Genomic DNA, 16,702 nt, shown 5'->3' with positions numbered 1-16,702 from the left:
TTTGCGGACTGTTTCACCCAGCCTCTTTTATCATTCGGCAGTGATAAACCTTTCTGTTTTCCACCACAGAATGGTTGAGGTGGGAAGGGACATGTAGCTCAGCCCCCTGCTCCAAGTAGGGTCCCCTAGGGCTGGTTCGCCAGGACCATGTTGGGTTTTGAACATTTCCAAGGAAGGAGACTCCACAACTTCCCTGGAAAACCTCCTCCAGTGCTGTCACCGTCACAGTGAAATAGAGTTTTCTGATGTTCAGAGGAAACCTCCTGTATTCCATTTATGCCCATTGCCTCTTGTCCTGGCACTGGACACCGCTGAAAAGAGCCTGGCTCTGCCATCCCTTTGGGTATTTGTAGACATTTATAGAACATCACTTCAGCCTCCTCCTCTCCAGGCTGAGCAGTCCCAGCTCTCTCAGCCTTTCGTCATCAGGCTCCAGTGCCTCAATCATCTCTGTGGCACTTCACTGGACTCTTGCCAGTATGTCCATGTCTCTCTTGCACTGGGGAGCCCAGAACTGGATGCAGTGCTCCAGGTGTGGCTTCAACTCTGCTGAGCAGACATTAAGGATTCCCTCCCCTGACCTGCTGACGGTGCTATTCTTAATGTCCCACAGGCTGCTGCTGTTGTTCTTACCTACAAAGGCACACTGCTGGCTCATGTTCAACCTGTTGTCTACCAGGACTCCCAGGCCCTTTTCTGCAGAGCTGCTTCCCAGCTGGTCACCCCCACCATGTGCTGGTGCCTGGGGTTGTTCCTCCCCAGGTGCAGGGTATTGCACTTCTTGTTGAACATCGTGTCAGTCCTGGCAGCCCATTTCTCCAGCTTGCCAAGGTTCCTCTGGATGGCAGCATGACCATCTGGCGTATCCACCACTCCTCCCAGTTTTATGTCACCTGCAAACTCGCTGCAGGTGCACTCTGTCCCATCATCCAGGTCATTAATGATGGTATTGGTCCCAGTGTCAGCTCCTGGAGTACACCACTAATTAAATTACTTTAAACTTGCTCCTTTAATGTTGTACCTAGGATTCACTAATGATTTTTCATCCACATCCTAAATACATGACTGCTTTGCTTTTTGAGCTTGGGCAGTTGAAGCTAATCTTTTTAAAACTGCCTAAATGACTTTTAAGTATATAACTCGCCAGGTAATTTGGGTATACTTCTCTACGTGGCCCTTTTGTGCCAGATACAATCCTCAAATCTGTTCTATGGCTAAATGTATACAGCATGATTGAGAAAACTGCCATGATTTTACATGAAAAGGCATACCAGTACCTGACTGAAACATTTCATGGCTTCATGTTATTCTGTAAATCTCACGGTAACCATAAAGAGATGAGATCCACAGTGCACACTGGACAAAGTTCTGGCTGTACCAGACTGTGAAAACCTGTAAAAAAAAAAAGTGCAGGTGAGAATGATTTCAGAAAAATAAAAGCAGCAATCTAAGCCTTGGTATTAACCTTACTTTTTTTCTTGAATGGCTGCTGTTGACGATATTGACAGTGCCCAGGAATCTGGGCAGATTGAAAGGATTTGTGTTCCTGAGTAACAGCCTGGGAGAGACTTGAATCAATACCGAGCACTCCACAGACAGTTTGTCTCATCTTAAACACAGAGCAGCATTACAGAACAGCTATACTGATGAGCGGTTGAGCTTTCTGCATTCACAATAATGGTGCCAGTTCTGACTAGAATTGCTGGGATCCGGTGTAGTGTTTGTTTTAAAAGATGAATTGCACTACAGCAAATCATTAGGTTTAATTGTGTAGTCAGCTACGTTTCTGTAAAAAAAAAAAAAAAAAAAAAAGAGCTTTCAGCTATTACATGTGATATGCTTATTTCTGACCTCTAATTTCTCTGTACAGTGGGTATGGTAATTCTTGATGCGGCGGTAATTCTTGACTTTCGATTGCAAAGCTCACAGTAGAGGAAGAATACACTTCAGGAGAGAAACATACAGAGCCATTAATTTGACTTTTGCCAACTAAATCCCTCAGGCTGACCTCAGTAGCAAGTACAAGTGGTTTTGGACAAGCTGGGTGCTGCTGGTGAAAGTTCTGTGGATGAATTTAGGAAAATACCCAGCTTGCTGTAGAAACACTGGAGTAAGGCCATAACAACCCACTCTGCAGCTAGCAAGGAGACTTTGAGACACAGGCTAGCCATGTCTCTGCTGCAACAGAATTTCTGTATGTCTGCAAGACAGCACACCTTCAGTCCAGGCGCTTTCACTGCTCTGGTGTGTTTGCTTGAAGTTTGAGTAAGCAGTAAACTATGTTGCACTGGGATGAAGGAAGAATTTAGTTGACTAACACCACTGTTTGAATTTGCATGGTGTAAACAGAGCAGATGGCAATACCAGTTAAGGAGAAAATTGCACAATACTTGGGATGATCAATCCCCCAGTTAAGCCGGAGCTCTTGTCCTTTTCACTCATGGTCACAGGGTGCATAAACATAGCACACTGCAGTGTGGTGCCACTACTAGATCAACCTCTGAATGAGCTGCTTTGCGGAGACTGTCCACCAAATCTGTGTCACTGGTGGACCTTGAAGCACTGTAGTCATGTCAATACAGCACAGCCCTGCTTAGCACGGCTGTCCTGGCTACTGAAACCAGGACTTTGTCAGCGACAGCCCTGCACCCGCTCAAATGCCTTCAGGATCCGACTTTGAGCTACTGTGCTGCGCCACTGAGATAAAACAGCTTGTTCAAAGTTAACATCTGTCTGTACTTTCCTGTAAGTATATGGTTTGACTTGATTTGTGCTTTATGCCCCTGGTTCCTATTGCTTCTCTACCCATTTTTATAAGAGCAAATATTCTGGTATCTTTGAACACTCAAATATAACTTCAGGGTATCACTAGGAAAACTGCAGTTACTCTAAGGGAGTGAGGAGAGAAAGCAAGGGTATTGCCAATGTTTTGAAAATAAGACATCCATTTAGTTGTCCTTGTTTTTTGTGTTTTTTTTTGGTTGGTTGTTTTTTGTTCTCTTTTCCTTTTGAGGGGTCAGGGTTTACATTAGGTCTAGCCACAATAAAGTAACAAATTTCTAGGGGGTAGCAATCATGCAGAGAAATCAAAAACTGTAATCTCTGAAATGTTTCTTGGAGAACATTGCTGAAAACTTTCATTTATAAAATAATGGCATTCTTAGATACTTTTTTCATAATGATGTTGGCTTTATAATGCAGTTGTAACCTTGAGTCACTAATGTATTTTGTAAATGTATGCGATGAATTGTCCAGCAGCTTTCACACACACACAAAAAAAAAAAAAAAAGGAAAATTAAATCAGCATATACTTGCGAATAAGCAAAACTATGTTCCAAGATGAAAATAGGTACTTAACTGAAAGTAAAAAAGTGTCTGGAATAGCTTGCAGGAATGTCACCCTTGTAATAGATAGATTTGTTTTACTTATCCTTCATTGTTGCAACAATTTATTTTGCCATCATTTTTCTTTATTTGTGCCTGTTTCAGAGTCTAACAGAGGGCCCTGTTCCATTCCTGGTATGCTCTTAATGAAAAAGATGATGCAGTTTAATGGCAGCCTTATTTAGATCACAAAATAATCCATTAAAATCACCACAAAGCAAAAGATATATCTTTACATGCATGCATATAAGTACATACATATGTATATTCATTCCCCTCTAAGTAGGATTAATGTTTGTGCTTTTTATGTTTACATAATCTAAGGTGTATTATCACATCTATAGGGAACATTAAAATAAATCAAGAGATATGTTAACATTATGGATGTGCTTCTTACATCCAGTGAGAAAACCAGCATTCCTTTCCCGATGGTTCCACATTTATCAGGTTTGGGTGGACTTGGCAACCATTTTATTATGGCTTTCTGTGCTAGAAGACTTCCAGTGCTCTATGTCGTATAAGAAACCATTTGACTCTACAGAAAGTCCCTCTCCTAATTTGTTGTAGCTAAATTCTGCCTTAATCTGTTAGAACAGTAGGCAGACTAGCCAGCTCTGTTGTTTTATTTTCATCTGCTTTATAATTTATACCATGAGGCTGCTGCATTCTCAGATCTGACCCCAGGGACATCAGCTGCAAAATCCTTGCATCCTTGCACCCCTAGGAGTATCCTAATGCTACAAATGGCATCGCATAACTGTGCCTACTATCTACACAAAAATCAGCTCTACTTTAGCTTTGCTCCAATCTAGATAACAAAATCATCTTTTCCCAAGGAATGAAGAAATGGCAGTCTCTCCCTGTGCCTAGGGCGCAAGTGAGCAGCTGGAATGCTGGAGTCAGCATTTCATTCCATGAGAGTGAATAGCACCAGACCTCCAGAGATTTCTGAACTGACCTTCAAAACACGGAGTCTAGCTTCCAGCAAACTTAAAGTAAACACATTTCTCTAGAGATCGGGATCAAAGCACAGGAAAAACATTCTACTTAACTACATGGTGCTTGTAACGTGATTTACTTACTGGAGCAAGGGTAAGTGGAGTTGGCGGAGCCGAGATTCACTTTTTTGTTGTATTGTCTAAGGGTAAAAGCAGTTCACAGAGATTACCCAGACCTTTGCCGAAGGATTTACAAAAAAATAATCATTCTTTTCCATACCATCTATGCTTCATACCCAAACATGGTCTTATTTCATCATGGTCAAACTCTGAACACTTTCTGAAGAAAACTTTCAAGGACTTGAGGGCTTTACTTGAGGAGCAGCCTAAGGGTACCTCTGCCTTCGAATCTGGTCTTGGGGATACTCTTTTTATGTTCTCCAGCAACCACTGTCATCTGTAAAACAAGAGTAATAGGACTTTGTTACCATACTCATATAGGTTTTAAAGAGGATAACTACATTACAGATTTGGAAGTTCTTAGCTATTAGAATAGTGCGTCTTGTGCAAACACATAACCTGGGCTTCCTGGAACAGACTGGCCCGGGGAAAAAAATCAAGAGAACCATGTTTTGAACAAAATTGTTCAGTATAGAGTTTTCAATAATGTTAAAACCTATTATCATTCATTACATTCATTAGAACAACGACAAAAAAAATGTATCTGCACATATCTGAAGCTATTTTTTGATGAGCTTTGTGCAACACAACCCACTATAAGTGATAGATAAGTTTGTCATACATGTCCTGTTAGGATTTTACCATCACCACTTTTAGGCTGAGGTGAAACTCTGTTAGGAAGCTGAGGAACTGATTCAACAGAGAAGAAATCAGAAAGGTAGTCTGGTCAGGGTTATCCTCAGAGGCATTTCATAACTCTGACTAGTTCATAACTGACATAATTCCATCAATGTGCTCTTGCAGCCCAGAAAGCCAACTGAATCCTGGGCTGCATCAAAAGCAGTGTGACCAGCAGGTCAAGGGAGGTGATTCTCCCCCTCTGCTCTGCTCTTGTGAGACCCCACCTGGAGAACTATGTTCAGCTCCAGGGACCCCAGCACAAGAAGGACATGTATGTATTAGAATGAGTCCAGAGGAGGGCCACATGGATGATCAAGGGGCTGGAGCACCTCTGCTATGAAGACAGGCTGAGGGAGTTGGGGTTGTTCAGCCTGGAGAAGAGAAGGCTCTGGGGGAGACCTTATTGCAGACTTCCAGTACCTACAGAGAACCTACAGGAAAGCTGGGGAGGGACACTGTATCAGGGAGTGCAGTGATAGGACGAAGGGCAACAGCTTTAAACTAAAAGAGGGGAGATTTAGATCAGATGTGGGAAAGAAAAAAAATCATTACTACGAGAGTGGTGAGGCACTGGCAGAGGTTGCCCAGAGAAGCTGTGGATGCCCCATCCCTGGAGGTGCTCAAGGCCAGGCTGGATGGGACTTTGAGCAACCTGGTCTGGTGGGAGGTTTCCCTGCCCATGACAGAGGGGTTGGAATTAAATGATCTTTAATGTCCCTTCCGATCCAAACCATTCTATGATTCTAACTCCCACGAAAAAAGGAATGAAATTTCCCCTGAAACCCAGTTTCAAGCCTGTCCTATGACCTTTAACGTGGAGCCCAGTCAACCACAAACATTCCTTCTTGACTGTCTCTATAACCACCAATTTAGAAGAATTTCCCAATATAGAAGAAAATGAGCAAAATTTAACTTTGGTTTTAGTGACAACTATGTATGGATCACACACTGAATTACTGTACTGTGCCTGGTTTTTATATGTATTGCATGATGGATGTCATTTTCTCTCATACTTTGGTTCATTCTTTGCACACTCAAAGCTCTCTTTGATCTTAAGGAAATACTATTATCCCAAGGATATCACATAAAACACATCTTTAATATTTTTAAGAAAGCACATTTCCCACTGATCTGAGTTACAGATTATTTGACTTCCTTACTACACCCTGTCTTGGCTAGCACTAAGATTTAGGGCAGTCAGAAAAACAGTAAATCAATTCAACTCCAAAGATTTTCAATTTACAGGAACTAGTTTTCCATAGCTTGTGCCAAATGAACAAGTCATTACTTTTGGTCTGAGATAAGCATTATAGCCTCTCACCCTGCCACTTTTTCCACAGGCTTACTGCAGCCCCTCCAGGAATAGATTAATAAATTCCTGGTTTTATGCATTACTGCCAGTGGAGACCTCCAGTAACTGTTCCTTCTCATAGTTGAAGCTATCAGTTTGGATTACATCTCACAAACCAGAAACTCAGAAAAAGTTAATTGCTTTTTTAAATCTGAACCATGTATATAAGATAGCCATTGAATATATAAAAACAAGTATGAGTGACTTCTCCTAAATGGATTAGATGTAAGCTCTGTGGTGGTAAGTGCTCCCTCAAATCCTGTTTCTAATATGCTTCTCTTCCTTGCTATCAGGCCTTGCATCTGGTTAAGATAAACTAACTTGCACCATTAGTCAGCGTAAAAAGATTTCAGCTGCCCAAAGTCACTGATATGTAAGTATTTTAGGAGACCTTCCCCAGTTGTTTTCAATCTAAAATTTATGATTGCTGGCACTGTATGCAGTGACAATCACTGATGAGTTTAATGAAGATTGCAATCCAATGAATCCAGCAGATGTTTCTGGGTTTGCTTCACTGGGAACTTTCTGGATTCTTCGTCCTTCATTCCCAGGAATCAAGACCCAATTTTAGCAAAGTGCTGATAATTCAACCAGTAACAAGATGACTGAAAAAAGTCTTCATCTCCACAATCCTTAAAACATTCAGCAGTTACAGAACTATAAGCAGCTAAAGTTCAGATACTAATCCAAGCCTCTTTAGCCTGAAAAACTGAAGGATGGGAAACTCATACAATTGGATCTCAATAGATTTGTGGTATTTCCTGCACTTGGCTGGCACAGAAATATCATCTATCTCAGTGTTTTGGCTCTGCCAACAGGGAACCTGGCAATACAGAAACATATAAGAAAAAAACAGTCTTTTCCAATAACAACAAAAGAAACTTGCTTTGAGTTATGATTTTGCTTGGATTTTATTTTGTTTATTTCTTTTTATATTTTGCTCTTTTGCTACCCAGGGGTATTTTTATTACCCTACACTGCCATCAAGTATTAGCAGCACAGTTGGGATTATGCAAAAATACAGTCATAAAGCTTGGAGTCCTTTGTCTTCCTTCTGTTTTGTTGGTTGGTTGGTTTGGGTGGGGAGGAGCACATTGAAAATAGAGGAATGAGCAGAAAAACAGGAATGACAAGGGAGAGCCAGGAGAACACCAAAAAGTACTTGACATTTCTTTACAGCCTTTTAACGGCAGTTTGATTAATTTTCGAACTCTCATTTCTCCCTCAGTTCCTTGATTTCTGAATAAAACATGCCACACCATTCAGCATCCATAATGCTCGTGACATCGGTAGTTGTATATACAGAACACAAAAGCACCTTCGTGATCATCATACCTGACCTATCAGCATAAATACCGTTCAACTAAGCTGAAGTAACCTTCTTGCTCCCCATTATTTAGGTAACAAAATATATACTATTTGTCATTAAAGACTGCCATTTTATTACAAAACATCCCAGCATTAGAAATCCAGAGCACTGCAAAGGACTAAAACACACCTATCCTGACTTTCACAGGTAATGCAGCATTACTTATTATCTGGGCAAGCAAACTGCCATTCATTCAATTACATGATTTTTCCATCTTTCCAGATCACCCAGAAAGCCCCACCAGAATGACCAGCAATCAGACAGATTGTCATTACTGCCTGCAATCTCTTCGTGGAAGGAAGTATGCATTAAGGGAAGAAAACGCTTACTGTGTCACATGTTATGACAGCCTGTTTGCCAACCCCTGTGAAGAGTGCAAGAAACCTATTGAGTGTGATTCTAAGGTAAAGATTTAACTTCCTTGGTCTTTTCTTAGATTACACACAAATCCCATTTTTTTAATCATGGATTCTATATCAGTCCATCTGCAAACTCCTGTGCTGATGAAGAAACCTAAGCACAGTAGTTGTACACATGTATACAGCAGAGCTATTTTCCCAGAATAAAAAAGCTCCATGGTTTTTCCTAAGTGAGGAAATCTGCACATACATTGACTTCAAGCATATGTTAAGGCTGTGGTGTCCGCATGGACCACATCTGGATTCCATCCTTCAGTTCTGCTCACTCACCAGCAGAAGGTGCTCACCACAGTTTGAGGAACAGCAAGGTGCCGATGGAATTCAGTGGGTCAGGTTGAGTGAAGCTTTAGAATTTCTGGGACGTGCACTGGAAAAATTGACTTCAACTATTTTATAAAATACTTTGACTGCAGGTGTTGACATACAGATGTCAAGCTGAAAAGAAGAAATGCTTATAATATTTATTTTATACACTCTGTCTTTTGGAAGTGAAATATACTTTCATTTTAACTTAATTCCACTTTGCTTGTCTCTCAGAGAAAACATTAATGGCAGCATTTCTGTACTTACTTTCCTCTCACCTCTCCCGGTTCTGAGAATATTAATTAATAATATGAATTCGTTTGGGGCCTTTGACAGGGTTTCCAGTACTCTTTAATTCAATTTACTGCCAGACACTTTTTTTTTTTTTTTTTAATTTTAATTTGAAATTAAACCTGTCAAAACACCTTGGTTTTGCTGAGTTCAGAATGTACTGCTCACATTCTCCCAATGCTCATTTTGTCTATGTTCTTTTGAAATAAAAGAATCATAGAATCATTTAGAATGTAAAAGACCTTCAAGAGCATCCAGTCCAACCATCAACCTGACCTACTGAGTCTGATCACTAAACCATGTCCCTCGGTGTCAAAGAATGCTGGGCCATAAAGTTAATAAAATAAGCCTCTTGGAAGGTCTCCCTGGTCAACACATTTCATGGTTTTCAAAGTATATTATGTGAATATAGCTCAGTTCCATAAAGGAGTCAAAGGAAAACGCTAATTTGGATGATGACAGTTTTCAGACATTCACCAGTGTTTTTCAGTTGCAAACTTCTACGTGCAGCTCCAGTCAGGGTAACCTGGAGAACTTATACTCTGCGCTCAACAACTCCACTTTTACAATTTAAAATTAAATGGCAAGACCACTGATATCAAAAATCATTAACAAACAAACAAACAAACAAACAAAAGTCTTTTGACTGAGTGAAAGGAAAAAATGAGAGAAAAAAATAAATCAGAGATAACATGAAAGGAGGGCCACAGCAAAAGTGGCCCACAGAGGCCTACAGCTGGTTTTGCCACTTCTGCCAAGGTGCTAGAGCTTGGATCTCTTCCTTTCCATCTTACCCATTCTTTGCCTCAGGCTGCCATGGGGTGTTAGCCCATTTCCTAAATGGTTCAGGGTGCTAACTAAAGCAAATGAAAGTGGTAAGCACTCAGCACCTCCTAAAATGAAGCCTGGTATGTATTTCATTTCTCATTTTAGCATTTTAAGGGGTGGGGAACTGACAAACTAGAAAAATGAGATTGGCTTTGTGCCCTTTTGTGCTTCTTATTTATAAAGGAGACCTGGAAGGGTCTGGTTTATTTTTTAAGTTTTTTTTTTTTTGGTGGTGCATTTTTCCCTTGTTTTTTTTTTAACCTTGGAAAAATAAAATCTGGTGTTTGCTCTTTTTGTGAATTCTTAGTGGAGGTCTCATACATATACTATTAGCTTTTTCATCTCCTAAGCCTGCTGAGTCTTAAACAAACATCTTTCTGCCAGCTTTTTAGGAGGACTTATATTAGGTGTAAACAAAAGCAATGATTTTTTAATACTCTTCCTAAGAATCATTTTGTTCTCAATTAATGAGATTTTAATTGCTTGCTCTCTGCGATAATATGATCTTTCTTTAATGTTATGTAGAGTCAGCTGGAAGAAAAAGTAGTAACATTAAAAAATGCATGAAGTTCTATTTAAAAGTCTACAGAGAATGCATTTCTTGTCAGGTGGCCTGTGCACATTAAAAATGTTAATTACTTGCTTTCCCTTGAAGGCCAACTGTAAAAATATATGATCGGTCTTCCAATATAAACATCGCTCTGATATTGCACATGGAAGAACAATTGCTTCAATTGCCTGTGCCAAAGCAGATCCTAATGTCCTGTACGAGAGAGTTACAAAATACCCTACAAAATACCACAGACACTTTGAGGACTGACACCACCTTTGAGCACACCTTCTACAGATGCAACTGTAATCTCTTCGAGTTGCCATTGCAATGTTCTGCATTTTTCACTCCCCGCTGAGCAAAAAGAACACTGTAAAGAAATGTCTTCATTAACATGGACTTACTTTCTTCAAGGATCTGGCCTACAAAGGCCGCCACTGGCATGAGAGGTGCTTCAACTGTGCCAAATGCAGTCGCTCTCTGGTGGAGAAACCATTTGCTGCAAAGGATGAGCTCTTGCTGTGTACTGAATGCTACTCTAATGAGTATTCATCTAAGTGTTTCCACTGTCAGAAGACCATTATGCCTGGTAAGACAACAGGGACCCTTTCCTGAAAAATGGAACTGCATTTTTAATTAAAATAACATCCTCGAATAACCTACCTACAAAGTCCTTGACATTCAAAACAGCTTGCAGGTGACTGCATCTCTCTCTTGTAGTACCCTCCCAGCATTAAAGAGAGGCAAGGCAAACACCTCAGGTCTAGCACTAGCAGGGCTTATGAATCCATATAAAGAATATTAGAGTTCAAAATAGAAAAAGATGTGTTCACGCTGAGTCCTTGATTCTGCCTGCAGTTCTTAGGAAGTGTATCCCACTGTGAGTGTAGGTAGACAAACAGAGATCATTAGCAGGAGTGCAGGGCTAGACAAGACATCTGCATTTTGTCTGTCGCCTTGGCAAGACTTTGAGTATCAGACCTGGCTCACAGTCTTTATAAACCATTTCTTTCCCTCAGAAATATATTTTGCTTTAATTGTCAAAACATGGTGTTTTATGTTCAAATCATTATCAACATTTTTACTAAAAAACACATACAGATGTGTTTACAATGGGTTTAGTTCCTGACATCAGCAACTTTGAAAATTCTGCTCTTTCCACTGAACCGCTTCTCAGCTTTTGATTGTGTTTGTCTAGGTCTTTCATTACCTCCACACCAGTAAAGCTAATGCACCAGAGACACTGCTTAAAGCTGCCTCTTCAGAGGCTGCCTCTAAGAGAAGCAACAGCAATGTATGTAGCAAAATGGAGTAGACTGCCAAGGAAAGTGGGTCCCAAACTTTTGGAAACCCTCAATACTTACATCCTCTTACAGATCACACATACAGGTCCAAATACCAGCAGCAAGCTATGTGCCACGGCCTCATAACTACTAGTTTGGGAACCTCTGGCCAAGAACATCAGTAAACTTACCAGCAACACAGGGAGTTTATTTTTCATATTAACGCCAAACAATAAGATCCAGGCTGTGAAGAATTATCATCTTAATATAAATATTAGGTTACCCATGTCCTGGTTTAATCTGTAGAGTTGATAAAACTACGTACCAGTACTATTGAATTTATTTTCTTTTTCATTGCAGGTTACAGTTGTATTTGTAGCAATATACTTCCCCTCCTCAAAGAAAAAGGGGGAGAAAATACAATGAAAAGGGCTCAAGGGTTGAGATAAGTACAGGGAGATCACTCAACAATTATTGTCATGGGCAAAACAGACTCAGCATAGGGAGATTAATGAAATGTACTGGCTATCACTAGCAGATTAGAGCAGCGAGAAACTCAAAATAAACACCTTTCACCCTTATCCACCCACCTTGTAGATTTTGTCCTAGACTCTAGGATACTAAATCCTCACAGCAAGTGCTGAGGGTAGGAATAACAATGCAAACAGAGAACTGATGCTAACAAGTTTCTATCTTGTTAATCATTGACTTCTTCCTCTTCATTTTGCTAGCTGTATATTGAAAAGACCCAGTAGGCAAAGACAGCAAATTTAGCCTTCTGATCACCAGGAGGAAGCTGCAAACCTTTTATGTTGAAGTACATCAGTAGTTTCTCTTTCCTCTAAGCCCACAATCCAGGAAGCAAGTGTTCCAGGATTAAGCAGTTATATCAGCAATTTTCTTCTTCCCAGGGAAAGGATGGTAAAGTGCCTGGCACCTCTCTTGGGAGTCTGATGCTACTGGCTATGGTGGATAGTCACTGAAAGAGTCATTTTCAGACATATGCACATATCTTAGGCTTACACATCAACATTAGGGTGTACCATGCACCTGTACACAACTTAAAAGCTCTGAAACTCGTCTGGCAGACATTTAACTAAGTGACTTCCTTTTGGAATTGCATCTGTCCTTGCACTGAGAAAAACTCTGAACAACTGAAGTGTATCATAGAACAGTAACCCTAAAAGAGTCGTATAGGTAAGGACTGAAAAAAATCACAGCTTAGCATGTCTTTTGCCAGGTGACTGTACAGTATTGAATGTGTTTTAGAGATAAAATACGCTTAGAAAGTATGGCATTAAGAATAAGCATTTTTTTGGGTACACGACACTGAGATAAAAGGACTAAAAATAAGAGTCTTCTTGACATTTAAAACTTCTGTTAAAAGGCTGTATTCGGGAACATTGTTTGTGATGATTTTTGCAGGTTCGCGTAAGATGGAATTTAAGGGAAGTTCTTGGCATGAATCCTGTTTTGTTTGTCAGTATTGCCGGCAGCCACTGGGAACAAAACCATTGATCACCAAAGACAATGAGAATTACTGTGTGCCCTGTTTTGAGAAGCAATTTGCTCACCATTGCTACTCTTGCAAAAAGGTAATTACAATGGAGAAATTTCACTGTGCTGGCATGTTATTTTTGGTCAAGTCAAGACCAGATTGTCCAACAGCAAAAACTATGCCAACAGCTTTTTCTGCAATCTTTAAAGTTCAGGCTTAAAATAACCTCTGCAAATTCTTACTTCCATTCTCATCTGGAAGTCTGAAGTTTAAGTCACAATGGGCAAAAGAGAATATCAGCAGAGCACATGACTTCTTAGATTAGTTCTTTTCTGAAAACAGCTAAAGTTTAAAAAAAAACAAAACACTTCACACATTAGAGATTATGAGGACAAGTCACATAACTGAAAGAAAGTTCAGGCTATATACTTAACAAGCTTTAACAAAGTATTTTTTTTATCCCCATTTAGTTACACTTTTTGTCAACAAAGAATGCTTTTAGTGCTTTAAAATGCTTTTCTAAAAGCAGATGAGGAACAGAGGAAAATGATCTTGAGATCAACAGAACTCTTATTGCATATAACTACAACAACAATTTATAATTGCTGTTAGCTGCTTTTCAGGAGCACCTGGAGCTTGCTTTGTCTCACTAACAGGTATTCATATCACCTGTTTTAAGTATTTAATGTGGATGCTTAAATTAGAAGCTTTTAGTCTTTTTTTTCATCAGTAGATCTCTCAATATATTTAGGAAAGCACCTGTAAGTATATAAAGAGCTTAAGCTCCCACCTTTGATGCCCTAGTTACATGGATGAAGTTAGGAAGCTTTAGTACCTCCCTTTCTGTTTCAGTTTTTTAACAATAGAATAGGAATGCTAATTAACTTTCCAGAATTCATGGAAATGTTGGGTGTAAATTATGGCAATAAATACACCAGAGATTGTGGTATGTTTAGATAGCTCAGTAAGACAAACCTGGGGAATAGCAGAGGTAAATGATAAAAAAGGAGATGTGCGTTTGTAACAAAAGAACGGTGTCTCTCTGTTTAGTGACTTGTTCATAGTAATTCAGGATCTATGGGAAACAGTGCTGTATTTTAAATAACTACTTCTGTGGAAGACATTAATTCTTTTCCTGACAGCAAAGTTATATCAAGATACTAGGTTTCCTAACACTGGAGAAATAGGATATAATGAGGGTATCATACCACCTAACTTTAAAGCCATAACAAAGATGCCTGTGCTCCTTAGTGGAGCAGTATTGCTCATGGGGGAAGATGCTGGATCATAGGAAGAGCTAAGTCTTCCTTTTCGTATTGATATTGGACAATGAAAACTAACTGTGACAGTGTTTGCCATCTTCTAGCTAATATTTATATAAGCCTGATTATATTTGTAACATATTTATTGACAAAAACAAATACTTTGATTTTTTTTTGTCGTTATTAGTTGTGATTTTTAACAAAGGTTGAAATTTTACAGAAAGTTGTTTAAAACCCTTTGTTCCTGATAACAACTGACCTTGCCTTGATAAATATGCCTCCCTTTACGTTTGTCAGATGTATTCACATGCAAAATCAGCCACCTAAGTTGACAAAAGTGTTCAAGGTCATACATCGTTTTCTCTTGAAATGTATCAGGCAATAATCAGATTAAGTAATATTTAGTTGTGATAATACAAGTCAAGAGTCCCACTGTTTCAATACGTGAGGCTTCCCCTGTTGTTACCAGAAAGCCTGTTATTTTAAAAGAGTTTTTCTTTCTTCCCCCAAATACAAATAAATAAATTTTTCCCTCCCTAAATTTCTCATGTTTTAAAATTGTCTCCGGGTGGTGAAAACAATTGAAGTATTGCATTATTCTGGTGGGATACTGCTGTCTAACAAATGTTTTAATCTGCTTTTTATAGTAGAAATTCACTTATTCTTTAGTATCTCTACCACTCTGGAGGCAAAAAATATTTTTTTCACTTCAAATGACTTATAATTTCTAAATTTATTTACTGTTTAGCTGTAAACTTCTACCTCTAACAAAACACTTTAATTTAAGCAAAGCCTGCTTCCTGTTTTTTCTTCAATAGTTAAACTTTAGAAAATACCTCTAGATATTCCTATGCCTCTATATCTAGCCATTTATTTGCATTAAATGATCACATGACAAATATAGTAATTCTGCTCCATATTTATTAGAGAAATTGAGGTTAACAGCATTTATATGAAATAATCAGAATTTGCTTCTTAAAAATTATAGGAATGCAAATAGACTACATACATACTAAAACAATTTTACTGAATAAAACTGCATCAGTTTCCATAAATAAGTGAGCTCAAAGAGACTGACTTGCTAAAGTCTTCAGTTCTGTGCCAGAGAAAAAACATTTGAAATTTTGAGATTTTAATGGAAAGACAAATTAACTCTTATTGTAGCCCAATACTAGAATACTAAGAGGATCGGGAACCACTTAAATTTTTTATTGCCTGACATCACCCAGTATAATTGTTTATTTTCCTGAAGCTGTATTTCCCAGCAACTTTTCATGGTGCCTTTATTTTTATTTAATTAAGTTTCTCCAACTCTTTCTTCTCCTGTTCCAACTACAGTAATTCACTCACTCATTCACTCACTCATTCATTCATTTACTGTTATATACGTGTCTTGGCAGTAGAAACACCATCTTAGAGCTCATCTTTATTTCTAGAGAAATTCCTTTATACAGTCCCTCAAAACTTCTCTGAAACCTACTCTTTACTGCACATATGGAAGCCTTAGAGCAACTGGAAATTTCCTTCTTCAGAAATAACCAGTGTAGAGCCATGAGTGAGTTGCAGGGAATGGAAATTTGATGACAGTGACAAACACTATTTTTCCTTCTTCTGACAATGTAGATCTCCTTTCTGTCTCATTTCTGCTTCTTTACTGTCTTTTTCCTCCTACTTAAAATGCTGCTTCAATTTTGAGACAGCAAAATGTCGATTCCAGTTGGAGATTAGTCCTATTCTCATCGTCATTTCTATCAGCCACTGTCCATCACTGAGAAGTGTTGCACTGAGAGTATGTCTGATGCTCAGCCATTACCCAGATGGGTAAGAGAAAAATTTCATAACAAGCTGACCTGTTTATTACAAAACATAAGTTTATTCTGTGATGGGAAACCAAGAATAAAAATAAAAATAAATAAAAATAAAACACTGGAATATTCAGATCAGCTGCAATTAGTCAAGTTTCCAGATGAGGTCTTAGTCAAGTTTTCCCGATGAAAAACAGTTGACATGACCATACTGTCTCTCTCTTCACTTGTGCATACTGCAAGAGAGAAAACAAGTGGAAGGACTTACGAAACACTTGATAATCCTTCATGATTCATGCCTTTGTTTTATTGCTCTGTCCTTTTTTATCAATATGTTAGGTAATAACTTCTGGGGGAGTGACCTACCATGACCAGCCTTGGCATAAAGAATGCTTTGTCTGTGCTGGATGTAAAACTCAGCTGTCTGGACAAAGGTTTATTTCCAAAGATGAGTATCCGTACTGTGTAGACTGTTACAGCAAATTTTATGCTGAGAAGTGTACTGCTTGCAAGAAACCTATTACAGGTGAGTCTTATCTTTTAGAAGGGACTAGACACTG

The 16,702-nt window shown here is 39.0% G+C and overlaps 1 protein-coding gene across 5 annotated transcripts in view; it reads left to right on the top strand.

Annotated features, from left to right (window-relative positions):
* FHL5 (four and a half LIM domains 5) overlaps positions 1–16,702 on the top strand; it is a 29,169-nt gene that overhangs the window by 9,809 nt on the left and 2,658 nt on the right. For 3 of the 5 annotated variants that reach the window (XM_080585965.1, XM_080585963.1, XM_080585962.1), the window contains 4 exons: positions 8,126–8,307; positions 10,709–10,883; positions 13,003–13,172; positions 16,482–16,668. In XM_080585965.1, the coding sequence (XP_080442091.1) occupies positions 8,149–8,307; positions 10,709–10,883; positions 13,003–13,172; positions 16,482–16,668 (691 nt within the window). In that variant the 5' untranslated portion in view covers positions 8,126–8,148. Of the gene's footprint in view, positions 1–7,762; positions 7,935–7,974; positions 8,051–8,125; positions 8,308–10,708; positions 10,884–13,002; positions 13,173–16,481; positions 16,669–16,702 lie in introns of those variants that run through there. The other 2 variants (XM_080585964.1, XM_080585966.1) reach the window with 2 other exon arrangements.

This window comes from Anser brachyrhynchus, assembly GCF_964034855.1.
Source record: "Anser brachyrhynchus genome assembly, chromosome: 3".
NCBI classification, from domain to species: Eukaryota; Metazoa; Chordata; class Aves; order Anseriformes; family Anatidae; genus Anser; species Anser brachyrhynchus.
Note: the sequence above shows the minus strand (reverse complement) of the source record. Positions and strands in the feature narration are given on the sequence as shown.